Source organism: Lissotriton helveticus, chromosome 2_2 (assembly GCF_964261635.1).
Source record: "Lissotriton helveticus chromosome 2_2, aLisHel1.1, whole genome shotgun sequence".
Lineage (NCBI taxonomy): Eukaryota > Metazoa > Chordata > Amphibia > Caudata > Salamandridae > Lissotriton > Lissotriton helveticus.
The window spans coordinates 130,628,104-130,642,517 of NC_136060.1; the positions used below are offsets into that span (position 1 = coordinate 130,628,104).

The following is a 14,414-nucleotide window of genomic DNA, read 5'->3' on the forward strand; positions in this document are numbered from 1 at the left end:
CAAGTGTAATGTTTACTGGCATGTTCTGTCAATTATTTTTTAGAATGTATGTATTTATATTAGTTGTTCATCTGGAAAAGTTTATTTTTTGAGCGCATTTCCTTTTTATGCTGTTAATTATTAATTGTACCTATTTGGTCAAACACAAAGCAAATTCCAAGCAGAAGCTGAGCGCTTAACAGACATTTATAATCCTATATTCTTTACAGATATTTTAATGTCTCTAGATTTATTAACCCCAGTTTTAAGAACATTTGAATGATGCAGTTTGAACCCACTTGATAGATTTTCCTTAATTAACTGCCTTTCAGTCAGCTTCGTGAACAAGACAATGAGAAACTTTCGACTGATCGCGCTGCGCAGCTCATTGGAGATCAGTTGATTTTGGAGGTGAGTGCTTCCCTCTGCTTGCACCTATTCGATACAGCCGGGCATATCTGCAGAACTCGATTATTGCATTAGTGTCTGTTGTTAATGTGCAATACGGCTGTCTTGTAACCCCGGATCTCTTCCAGCCTTCACCTGATAATTTAGTTATTTATACCTGGTACATAAACATTAAAAATGCATAGCAATCTTCGCTTCATGTCTTTGACCCCTGAGATGTGTAAATGTACAAACACATCAAGAGCCTGCATAAAGAAGCCGAAGATTTACTCTATAGTTTTCCTCCTGGTGTTTACAGTCAATTTACAACTCTCATGAAGTTCACAAAAGATCCCACAACTTCCTGTGGGTGTTAGTAGTAGTCGGGAACTCCCAGGAGTCCATGCTACTCACATGTTACCATTTAGCATGCGCAATGGAGCACGTTTTGCATTTTCACGTTCTTAAATGTAATACCATAGTGTTGCATTTGAGCATGCATTTGTACTACTGAACCTTTTTCATCAGGAGGACAATAATATTCTTTGTGAATAACTCTATTTCGCTACACTTCTGCCATGAATATACATTTTCACTGCCCATGAATTTTGTAAATCACCTTCTGGAAAGTATGCAAATAACCACAAATGTTGTTCACCTACTTCTACAAAGAAATACCCACTCCCCACTCATGTGAAGGTATTAACTCACACATAAAATTACACCACACTGTTGACTGGTCTAATATTACACGTGAGTAAACGACTTTGAGAGTAGAAAATCATGTTGTGTGAATACAATCCATAAGTTTATATTTGTAAGTTCAGTGATTTGAACAAATTTACGTTTGTACAATTAAGCAAATAATGAGATCACAAAAAATGTACATTAGATAACATGAAAAACTGTGAAAATTAGGAATAGTCATGCTGCACTTTGCTTACTGCAGAAGATACCCCTTAGGAAGGAGAATTCGCAAGATTAAATGTTACAGAAAAGCAGTTTTCACCCATAAAGTCTTTAGTTTCACAATGAGAATATTTTTTAAACATGAATAAAATCATTCCCTTCACCTCCAAATAATGTTGAACTGTAAGGAGATGTTTCCCACCTACGTTATGCAGTTTGTTTGATAATAATCATTGGGAATGTCTGTAAATACCCATAAGGTATTCTTTCAAGAGTATTAACCACATTCTCTAAGGCCTCTTGTATAAAAGTACAACTGTGGGCAACCCAACTTTATCGCAGACTGTCCATTTTCCATCTAAAGTCCACTCGCTATTGAAGCAACAATCTCTATTTCTAAGACTCTTCCATCTAGAATAATTTTCTGCTCCACCCCACTTGTCTGAAGTTCAGAAGGGCATGAAGACTCTTATGTTTAGGTCACCTAACATTCCTCCACACTCTGCCTCCCCACTGACTATTCCAGCCTGTCATTCCGTCCTCCTTTTGTCTGTTCTATTTAATATATTTCAGAAGGGGCCTACATCCCGCCTTCACTTCTTATTGGTCCGTGTTCTTGTCAGTTAACTTTTCTGATTTCTATTGGTTGTAGGCATTCTACTTCCCGTTGTTTCTTTTTTTTAAAACTTTTATTAACAATAAAACACAATAACAACAGTCAAGGCATTTAGGATACAGTACAGATGATCCTGTTTCCGCAGAGAGCATTACTCCATTGAGCAGTTAAGTCATACACAAACAATGCGTCAGGGGGTGAGGGGGGCAGTGGGAGAAAAATGCAGCAATCACAATATCAAACAATACGCGGAACGCCATTTATGGGGTCAAGGGGGTATCAGGCAGTAATTCTGGTGGTAGAGTGCAAATATTCCCACGATATGCATTCCACTGAGACCAAACCCTATTCCATTGCCTAGGTCTTGCCCTGGCCAGATACACCGTTTTCTCCCTGAACATGCACCAATCCATGCCCTCCTTCCATACCGAGACCGTGGGCGACCTCTGGGAACCCCACAGCTGTGCGATGTCTCTCTTAGCTATCATGTTACCGAGGGTCGCCCAGCGGATCTGAGCCACAGCGTAATCATTCGGTTCCCATACATTCAGGAGGCAGCGCCTAGCTTCAGGGAGCAAAGACACTCCTGTAACTCGTTCCATCACCGCATGCACTCGCGTCCAAAACGTCGCCACCGCCGAACATTCCCAGAGAATATGGAGGAAAGTACCAGGCATGCCGCAACCACGCTTACATAACCCATCCAGAGAGTAGCCCATGCGCACAAGACTCGGACCAGTAACATAGATACGGTGAAGGATCTTAAGTTGGATGAATCGGAGACGGGCAGGAATGGCAAACTCCTTGGGGGATGACAATGCGGATTGCCAGTCTTCGTCATCCAATTCCAACCCATCCTCGGTCCAGACCGCTCTGACACGCACAAGTAAATCAGCATGATTGTTGATCAATTTTTTATAAATCAATGAAATCGTGCCGTCAGGGACATAGCCGTCCAATATACGGTCCTCCAGAGGGGAGGACTCGGGGACCTCAGTGCCCACAGTGAAAACCGACAACAAAGCATGGCGCACTTGAACGTATCTGAAAAATTCTGTGTCTCCGAGCTCATATTCAGTCCGCAGCTCCTCGTAGGGTTTGACATTACCCTTGGACCAGAGGTCACCCACTCTACTGATGCCAATCATGTCCCATTTTTCAAACCCTTTCGTTCTCCACAAACAACCCAGTCTTTCAGAGGCATACAATGGCGCAGCACGAGTCAATCTATCACCCCATCCCAAAGCAACATTTGCATCATGCCAAATACGCACAGCAATCTTAGTGGGCCCAGTTAATGTACTACCAATACCCCTTGAGTAAAGCGCCCTAGAGAAAGTCCCGCCGGGTAAAAGGTGTTTATCCATATCAAAGGCCGGCGAGGGACACGGTGAGTAAGTAGCATGATTAATCGCACTCAGTTGAGAGGCCCAATAGTAACGCTTAATGTCGGGGAGAGCAATGCCTCCGTCGTACCAGGGAAGCGTGAGCTTGGGGAGAGCAATACGAGCACGTCCGTCCCAAAACAAACGACGCTGCAGGCTCTCCACCTCCCGAAAAAATACGGAGGGAATAGGGTCAAAGGAGTTTTGCAAAGCGTACAAAAATCTCGGCAGCGACATCATTTTAAACAAAGCTGCACGCCCCAGTGATGACAACGGCAACCGACGCCAGCGCGAGACATCAAGTTTCAGTCGTTGAAGCGGGGGAAGTAAGTTGCGCTCGTAGCGAACCACAGGATCCAGGGAGATATAAATCCCCAAATACTTGAATCCTGACTCGGAGAGCTGGATCGGGAATCTGCAAGGCAGTGCGGGGAACCCTCCTGCCAATACATAAACACAGGATTTCGTCCAGTTAATAACGAGTCCTGAGTTCTTCCCAAATGAAGTCAAAACATCGAAGAGCACATTCAGGGATTTCTGGGGGGATGTGAGGTATAAAAGAATGTCATCCGCATATAACGAAATACGGTCTTCGAAGTCAGGAGTCCATCTGATACCCTTTATCGAGGGATCCCAACGGAGCCACGCAGCCAGTGGTTCGAGCGCAAGGGCAAAAAGTAAGGGAGACAGTGGGCAACCCTGCCGAGTACCTCGTCCAAGAGTGAAAACGCCAGATGCCCTCCCATTGACCACCACCTGAGCCAAGGGTTTCTCATAAAGAAGTTTAACCCATGCGATGAATGCAGGGCCGAAACCAAATTTGGCGAGGGCCGCCCAGAGATAAGGCCATTCGATAGTATCAAAGGCCATAGTGGCATTCAAGGAAGCCAAAATGGCCGGCTCAGAGAGGGTCGCGGCTCTCGCGAGAACTCCATGTAGTCGTCGGAGGTTAAGGGCAGTGTTGCGATGCGGGATAAAACCGGATTGATCCGGATGGATCAAGTCACCGATCACCTTAACCAAGCGATTAGCCAACAATTTGGCTAAAATTTTGGGTTCGGCGTTTAAAAGGGAGATGGGCCTATAAGAGGCGCAACGGTCTCGCGTCTTGCCCTCCTTGTGTATTACCACGATGGAGGCCAGCCGTTGATCAACAGGGAGGGAACCAGACTCCAGCGCCTCAAGGAACATCTCCCTCAAATAGGGCGCCATTTTGTCGGGTCGCAATTTGTACAACTCAATAGGCAAGCCATTAGGGCCCATAGCCTTGCCAGAGCGAAGGGAGCCGATGGCAACCGCTATCTCGTCTGTCGAAAGCGGTGCGTCCATGAACTCCATATCCACATCAGAGAGACAGGGCAATGCAATGTCACGCAGTAACAAATGGGAATCCTCCTCATCCCTATCACAAACCGGAGAATACACAGTACGGAAATGATCCACAAAACAGTCAATCATACCAGTCGGGTCAGTCACACATACTCCATCCGACCTTTCAATCATGGGAACCACACGACTCGCTCTTTCTTTCTTATCCAGCCAAGCCAGCAGTTTACCAGCCTTGTCACCCACATCATACAGTCTACCCTGTTGCTCTCTGTTCATGACCTTAGCAGCATCGGTCACCAGGGCTTTATAGTCAGATTCTTTCAAGCTGAGGGAGTGAAGTTTAGCACGGGTGACACCCGCCTCGAGGGCACTCTCGAGCACAGTTATTTCAGCTTCAATGCGGACCAGTTCCTCACATTTAGCCTTCTTGACGCCAGAGATTAACGACAATGAATGTCCACGTATGACAGTCTTAAAAGCCTCCCACAATGACACAGATGAGGAAACAGATCCCACGTTATCGAGGAAATAATGATCAATGGATTTTATCAGCTCCGAGCGAATTTTAGGATTACGGAGATACCAAGGGTTGATAGGAGCGATTCTACCCACGCTGCGCACTCAAGCTTCCACACAGAGCCACAAGGGGGAATGATCTGAAATGCCCCTGGGGAGGTGCCGAATTTCCCTGATGGAGGAGGACTGGGCCGCCGGCATTAAGAAATAATCAAGCCTGGAGAGGCTCCCATGGACACCTGAATGGAAGGTAAATTGTAATTGTACGGGGTGCATCAACCTCCAGCTATCCACCAGTCCAAAAGTGTCTAAAAACCCACTCATCCATGACTGAGAGTTGGTCAAATCTCTGGGAGGGTAGCGGTCAAAAGTACCAGAGACAACAGAGTTAAAGTCCCCACCCAAGATGAGGAGACCCTCAGGAAGCCCCAGAACCACCCTTCCAACATCAGCAAAAGTGAGAGTCTGTAGACCAGGGGGGACATAAATAGAGAGTATAGAGAGCGTCTTCCCCTCCCATCTACCTGTGAGCGCGACATAGCGCCCCCTATCATCAAGTATTACATCATCTTATCTCAAAGGGAAGGGAAGCTCAGACAATAATACCAACCCCCCTAGAGCCTGAAGTGAATCCGGAATGAGCAACCAAGCGGTACCCTCGTCTATTCATGGTGTGGCACACATTACCAATTAAATGTGTCTCTTGTAGGAGGACGAAATCAGGAGCATGGCGTCTCAAAAACTGCAGCACAACCCCTCGTTTTATCCTGTCCCCCAACCTGTTGACATTCCAAGACAACAGTCTCAACTCACTACCCCCCACTCCCGAGAAGACTACAGAGCACACTCCACACACCGAACACATTACTCGAAATAGGAAAGAATACAATGCGATGCCTTGCGAAAATGAACAAACAAACAAACACCCCCCACCACCCCCCAACAGGAACCCGTTACAACTCCCCCCACCCTGCACCCCTGCGTGAAACTCAATAGCCACCCCAACTTGCAGTGTGCCTGTCGCCGAGCCATTAAACTAATCTAAACAAAGAAACCCAGGAGGAGGAAAGAACCCCGATTCACCCCCCCGCCACCCCGGCTCAATATAACAAGACAAAAGAAGACCAAAATATTAAACTCAGCTGAAATACTAATGAAAAGTTCAGACATCAGGAACCACAGTGTCACTCCTGATCCGGCAAGCCGCCCTCCGCACCACCAGGGTGCTCGGATCAATCGTCCCTTTTAGGTAAAGAGTCAAGCCAGTCACTGACACTCTCCGGGCGATCGAAGAAAATCGTACGATCCTCATATTCGATACAGAGTCTAGTTGGGAACAGCATGGCATACTAGAGACCCAAGTCACGCAATCTCCGCTTAACACCCTGGAAACCCATTCTCTGTCTTTGGACCAACTGGGAAAAGTCAGGGTAGAAGGAGACAGATGTGTTCTCAAACTTAACCGGGCCGCTCACCCGAGAGGCCTGCAGGATAGCGTCTCTATCACGAAAGTGAAAAAGTCTTGCGATGATAGGCCTCGGGGGGGCACCGACTTTCGGAATTCGATGCGCTCTCTCAACGGCGAAGAATTTGCTGAGCCCGGAAGGGGCAAGATGATTCAAAACAAGATCTTCCACCAGGAGATCGACGGAAGCGTATTCATGGTTCTCAGGAACTCCAATAATGCGTACATTATTACGCCGTGCCCTCAAGTCGTTAGAGGCACGTAGATTGCCGACTTCAGTCTGTATGTCGGAGACGTCAGTGGTCAGGCTGGAGGTCTTCAAATCCAGGGACTTGACCCTCTCATTTGTTTTCGCCAGGTCTGCTCTGATCAAAGTAACGTCGATGGCCACCGTATCGATATTTGATGCAAGGGCCTCGTATTGCTGACCCATCGAAGCCTGCACGCCGGCGATAGCGCTCATAACGTCATGAAGGGAAAGCTCAGAAGAAGCGGCAGATTCCGCACTCAGATCCTCAGGAGTGCGGCCGGTACCGCCGGGTGACCCCTTAGGAAGGGTATAAGGATCCATAACATTAGTTTGAATCTGTCCCCCTCGGAGAGGTGTTTTAGTCTTGCGCTTCTCAGGGTCAGGTCTGGTGGCCATAGTGAATAAAGTGCCCCGAAGGGGCCCGCGAGACCTGGTGAAAATGGCCGGTGATGGAGAGGCCAAAAGTCAATAAAAGTGAGTCGAAGTGAGATAAATGCCAGGGCGATCGAAGGCAAAAAGCTCACAGAGGAAACACTTAGGGAAAGGGCCAGCCAAGTCGGACCAAGGATGGATCTGAGTCGTTCTCCAATCGAACGAGGCCCGGAGTAGGAAAACGAAACCGAAACTTGGGATGAGGCCGCCTGGGGGAGATCCCTCCAGCCGATGTTGTTCAACTACTCCACGGCTTGCTGGCAAATCGAGCCCCCGGCCAAGTCCCGGGGCAGGCCGCAGAAGTTAAAGTCGAGGTAGCAGCGGTTCCCGATGTCTGAATGAAATTTTTAAAAGAATATTGAGATCAGCCAAAGCACAGCTTCAAAAGCCCATCTGCGAAATCAGGATAGATGTCAGGATAGTTGCGAAGGGCAGCGAGGGTCCCGGGAGCTCTGTGCTCACGCGACCATCTTGGATGCTCGCGAAGCTCCTCCCCTTCCCGTTGTTTCTTGTGTGTTTCTCTATCAGTCTCCCATGGCCCAAGTACTCATTCTCATCCGCTTTGATGGGTGAAACTTCTTTTATTTGCTTAAAGCTGCACAGTGTTCACTGTTTCCCTTTCATGATGTTCCCCTGGCTGCGTGCATTTAAAGTATGCTTTCTGAAAGCCTTTTTTTTGCTTTGTCTAACGACTGCACATATTTAAAGCGTGCTTTTGGCAGCATTTCTGGCTTTGTTTAAATGTAATGTTGTCCTCTCAGCATGCTGTTGTACTCATATGGCTTGCAAAGTGTGTGCACAAGCACTTCAGCATGTCTACATATACGTATGCTTTGCACACTGATCAGTCTCCCCAGGGCCAAAGCAAGGACCCACTCTAGTGCTTCCAACTCGTGAAGCACCATCAGAGGCCGGCACATGTTTAGCAGAGGCTTGCCTTTTAAAAGGCGTGTTTGTTTCTCCCTGCTAAAAGACCCACAGGAAGACTTTGTTTTTTCATTTTTCTGCCATGCTCCTCTTTTGGCCACAACTGCTTATTCCCGCAGAGAGACATAACATTTGTTCCCTGTACTTTTGCTTCTCTGTGACACCTATCTCCTGGTACACCCATCGTTTTAAAATGTTCAGACTGCATTTCTCCATCTTTATCCCGCCTGTTCCTCCTCCACACATTTCTGCCATATCTCTGCTTATTTTTACTTTTTATCATTCATGCCTGGGGTGGGGTGCTTGGTCTGGAAATGCCTGGATGTGTGCAGAAGATGGTAGGAGTTTTAACAAACAGCTCACCCAGAGTGACCTTCGTGGCATGCACCTGAAGGAGGAATCTGCTGAAAGCAGCTGTCTCCCAGCACACACTGGCCTCTGCCAGAGAATGAGACAGACAGTCCTGTTCCAAAGATGCACAGAGGCACCCCCTGCCTCTCTGCCTTAAGTACTCAAGCACACACTTCCCATTGAAATCAATAGAGATTAACATTTTTTGGTGAGGGGAGGAAGATTTGTAGGGGGGGTTACCTTATGGAAGCCAATGGGACCATTTTACTTGCTTGGTGGAGAGAGGGCAACAATTGCGCTTAACTTGAGGTAGGCACCAGCCTATGCCAAAAAGTGAGTGATGTATAAGACACACAGAAACACCAGCCTCAGCCAGTCACTCACAGATCTCTAACAGTGTTTCATGAATCAAAAAGACACACATGAGCATGCCTCTTAACTGCGTGCATGTCATGAGAGTGACTTTTATCCACACTCAGTACCACTAAGTACGCAGGAACATGTAGTAATACAAATGTGGGTCTGCAAGTCCCAGCATGCAACATACTACAGTGAGCCAACACAAATTGAGAGGCACTCTATTGTTTAAAAGTATTATTCTACTACAGTCACAAAGCACATGGGCTCCAGTAGGTGGGGTGTCGCTATATATACTCCCCGTTCAATTGGCTTTTTCACTACCGCTAAAGTATTAACTTTGTCTGCACTTCTGAATACTGGGACATGTATGCCTTGGCTTTCCAAACCGGTAATTTGCTTGTTAGGCAGTTTTATCAAAGACACTGTGGCATTCATCTTTGGTGGTGCGACCCACGTTATCAGGGAATGTATTTTAGATGAGTCGCAGGGCTGTCAGCACTCAAGGCCTAGCTCTATGGTGGAGCCTGCATCTGGGCGATCTCTGCACCTCCCTGAATTTCTGGAAGCTTGAGCGATCTCCACCTAGCTTAATTAATTTTACCAGGCCATACACCTCATCTTTGGGCAGCATGACACCTCTGGAGTGCCTTCAGGCCCTATATGTCAGAGAAGGGCCCCTACTGGTCTTCTGCCAGGTGGGTTGATGCTTGGGGCCATTCTGGCCCCTGGGATCCAGTGACAGAACTGGAGCTGCACCTGCTCCCGTGCCAATGCCACTGACGTCCAGTGATGCACTGCCCCTATCATTCTGACTCCTATACGTCGGATACCGACCAGGGGCAGACTCCCCATATCGGAGCCAGTGCCTTATTCTTATAACAGGCCTGGATTGAGTGGTGATTGGGAGGGGTCAGCAGACCCTTATGGATTTCATACATTCGAAGATCCTGAGGACACCTGGTATGAGGATCTGGTGGATACCAGTGGACTGGACGCCTCCCCAGACACTGACCTGTTCTCTTAGCGTACTATAGCTATGGAGGAGGGTGCCTGACTCGCAATGGTGATGTGCAGGGTGTCTGAAGTTCTGGACTTTACACTACCCACTGTGGCAATCAAGACCAAAGTCTTGACGAAGGTGTTTCAGCCGGGATTTGCCCCCACAGAACAATTACTTCCATTTAATGAAGCCCTTACCGACTTCCTAACCCTGCACAGGAGCTTCTGTGCATAGGACAATTTCCCACTTCTATCGCCCCTCCCTAGCTGACCCCAGTTTCCTCACCCTGCATCCCACCCTGGAAAGCTTGGTGGTTCAGGGCTCCACTTCCAAAGTCAACCCAGGCGCATTCCCTCCCACTCCACTGGATATGGAATCTAAAAGGCTGGATACATTTGAGAAGAGGATGTTTTCTACTGCAAACCTTGCACTGCAGCCAGTGAACACCTCATGCCCATGGTATCAGAGGAGTCCCGGGCCATACACTTTCAAGCAGTTGCTGATGGGACTGATACAGCCAAGTTCACCATAAGATGTGGGCTTAACACAACAGACCCGCTGTGCAGAGCGATTTCATTGTTGGTGGCCCCTAGGCACCATGTCTGTTTGAGAACCACTGGCTTTTCGGGGGATGTCAGGCGTAGCTTATTTTCATGCCCTTTGATGGCTCCCATCTGTTCTGAGAAGTGGCGGACTCAGCGATAGAGCGCTTTAAGGACAGCATAGCTATGCCCAGGTCGGGCATTTCTATAGCTTCTCGCCAACCCCAGCCCACCTTCCTCCCCTTCCATTGACACTGAAGGGGTTTTCAACCATGTCTCTACACTCCCAGCCACCACTGACAGCAAGTTTTACTATTTTTTTGTGGCTGAGGACACGGTAGCCAGAAGTTGGGCCTATCCACCACTCCCGGTCAGCCACAGCCTCCATACCCCTTTAGTTTGCCCTCTTACCATTATGGACATCCAGTGGGAGCAGAATATTCCATCACCTGCACCACTGAAGATTAATAACATCCGACTGTTGGGTTTTGCAGCTCATCCAAAGAGGCTACTCCCTCCCTTTTGTGATCACCCATGCCACCCACTTGCGACAAGCTGATGGAGGACGACCTCTCCTTGCTCCATCAGCACATTTTCATTTTGCTCTCATCAGAATGAGGCAAAAGACATGCAATAACCATATTGTACCCCATTATGAGGCGTGAAAGTCTGTATGGGGCAGTAATTGGCCACTGGGTTAATACTGCACACCATTGTATTGCATATTGCAGCTGCTGTATATTGCATCAATGTTGCATTGAGTAGAGAATAAGGCCCTTCGCTTTCTGAAGAGCCTCTTTGTCTGAAAGTGGGGTCATAGAAAGTAGGTGCATACGTCTGCTGTGATCATGGGGCACTTTGCGTAATATAGCTCAGGTGCGCTAATTGAACACACTAGTGTATTTTCTGAATAATATGCAGCAGGAAAAACCTAGCAGAGATCATGTTGAACAAAACCGCACTTTTTCGCACCCCAAAATCTGGAAAAGGTGGGCGGAACACCGAGGCCTCTATATGGCGCCCCTCACTCCGATGATGCAAGATTATGGGTGATAGCACTCGTATACAGAGTAGCAATAAATAGGACATGATGGCGGGTGGAGATCCGTCTATGGAATGACACAATTGACATGGCACAATGTGTTGTATTGTTGAGGGCTAACGTTTTAAGCTCATTATGTTTTTCCTTCAAACACTGTATTGATATAATAGACGTCAACAGCTTAGATGTAATAATGTTTCACATTGATTATGCAAAGAATCCTGGAAGTGCTGGAATGTCTCTGCTTGTTTTGAAAAAAAAACACACTGTTTCACGTTGGACCCTATTACAACAAAAACCATAACGAGCACCAATATTGATATGCTCTCTTCACGGCATTTACCACCCACCCAGAGACAACCTCACCTTCGCCCAACAAATCATGGACATGATTTCAACTAACGCCGGACGACAGCTCACCCAAATATACCTTGGTGACTTCAACCTCCACTGGAACGATCACAATGATGCGGTGGTAAATAGTCTCAAAAATTTCCTCAAAGCCCTGGACCTCACACAATTATGCAACAGCCTGACCCATGAGAAAGGGTCTATCCTCGACCTCATCATCACCAAAGAGGACGCTATTCAACTTGAATCTATCCAACCCTGTGACTGGTCAGACCATCATATCGTCACATTCTTTATCAATGAAAAAATCAAACTCAACACGACTCAATCCTCCAGACCTAAAATATGGAAAAGAGACCTGAAAAAACTCAACCCAGACTCCCTACCCCCGAACAGCCGCGACCTACTGCTCCCTCCTACGGGCGCTACAGATATCCAATCCTTGACTGACCACTATCTCAACGCCATGACCTCAATAATTAATGAGGCTGCTCCCATGCAGCTAAAAAGAGTCTCCGCTAAAATATCCAATCCGTGGTACGACGGCAGTCTCAATGAAGATAGAATGGCAGAGCGCACCTGGAGAAGAGCTCCCTCTGCACTGCACCTGAAAACCCTGAAGAAAAAGAGAAACGCCTACTTCAGGAAAATAAAGCGCTCAAAAGCAAACTTCTTCAGCCCCCAGCTCGACCAAGCAAAAAACCGACCAAGAAAACTGTTTGAGCTAATCAGAACACAAGCCAAGGAACAACCCCAACCTATCAGCTCTTTGGACAAAGCACCCTCCTGTGAAGACTTCGCCGCTTTCTTTACCCAAAAAACTGACAACATAAAGAGTGATCTTAGCATTGACGTAAGCCTCTACACCACATTCAACTGCATAACACCCACCGAACTAAAAAACAATGCTACATGGTCATCCTTTGACACCTACTCCGAAGAAGAAATAGGCAAACTGCTCAGCACCTTGAAACCGTCCAATCACCTCACGGATCCCCTCCCCGCCAACGCTGTCAAAGACTTCACCCCATGGCTCCTTCCACTGTGGACTAAAATTATCAACAGCTCGCTCCAACAAGGATTCATCCCTGACTCCCTCAAAGTTGGACAAGTCACACCTTTACTAAAGAAACCTACTGCCGACCCATCCGACCTAAACAACTACCGTCCCATCACCAATATTCCCACTCTCGCCAAACTATTGGAAAAATGCGCACAACTACAGCTGACTAAACACATTGATCAGTTTGATCTCCTCAACTCTCATCAATCAGGCTTCCGAGCAGGACACAGTACTGAAACTGCTATGACCCACATAATTGATGACGCTCTACAAATGCTAGATCAAAATGATACCTGCCTCCTCATCCTTCTTGATCTCTCATCAGCATTCGACACTGTTAAACATGAGAACTTACTCGAACTTTTGAACACAAGAATGGGTCTATCTGGGACTGTTCTCAAGTGGTTCACGTCCTTCTTACACAACAGGTCGCAGAAATTCAAGAGTAACAACCTGATGTCCTCGCCAATACCTGTTTCGTTAGGTGTCCCCCAAGGATCCTCCCTATCACCAACTTTGTTCAACCTAGTTATGGAACCCCTCACCACCTTGTTACAAGCATCCAATGTACTTTTTCACATGTACGCAGATGACACCCAATTATATCTCAAACTACAATCTCCCAACGACATTTTACTCCTGAACTCAACGATCAGAAGCACCCAAGCCTGGCTTGCCAATAATCATCTCAAACTCAATGCTCTGAAAACAGAGTTCCTGTTGATCTCACCTCCCGCGAAGATCTCTACCACTCAAACGTGGCTTAAACAGCTAACTGCACTCAATGTCCTACCCACCATCATGGACTCAGCAAAATCTCTAGGCATAACTCTCGACTCCAATCTCAACATGCAGCATCATATCAGCAAGGCTACTAAGGGTGCGAACTTCCAAATCAATACCCTGAGGAGAGGAGGAGGAGCTTGGCGGGCATCCGTGATGGCCGCGTGAGCACAGCGCTCTCCAGACCCCCGCCACTCCCGGCATGATATCCTGAACATATCCTGACTCTTCACGAGGATTTGTGTAGAGGACGCTGGGCTGATCTTCCTGGGATTTTTGGAATTTGATTTGGACCCGGGGCACCGGAGATACGGCGATTTGAACTTTCGGGGTCCGCCCTTGAGGTGCGCCTGGGACTGGGTGAGGCTCTGTGGCCGTCTCCGAGTTGAACAACAGCGGCAGGGGGATTGGACTTGTGGGTCCCCCTCTTAAGTTTCGGTTTCGATCCCGCCTCAGACTGAGACATCTGGCAGGGGAGTCTGGCCTGGGCTGGGTCCGGCGCACGAGACGGCTGTCGGGCCTTTGGCTGGCTTATTCTCCTTTCTGGCTGGTCCTATCCTAGTGGTACCCTTACGGCTGCTTTTTGGTCCCGACGCCTTACTTTCCTGTGGCCATTTCCATCGGATCGAGTGAGTCTCCTGGTGACGCAGTTTCCGACATGGCGGGCAGAGGGGACCGAGAGACACGGAAGACCAAGACGCCCCTGCGTGGGGGCCCGGTCCAGTCT

At 47.6% G+C, this 14,414-nt stretch overlaps 1 protein-coding gene across 1 annotated transcript in view; it reads left to right on the forward strand.

Annotated features, from left to right (window-relative positions):
• The window catches only part of LOC144821761 (uncharacterized), a 348,292-nt gene that overhangs the window by 195,770 nt on the left and 138,108 nt on the right, over window positions 1–14,414 (forward strand). The window contains exon 9 of the mRNA XM_078678955.1: window positions 312–390. Coding sequence (XP_078535081.1) covers window positions 312–390 — 79 coding nt within the window. The remainder of the gene's footprint in view (window positions 1–311; window positions 391–14,414) is intronic.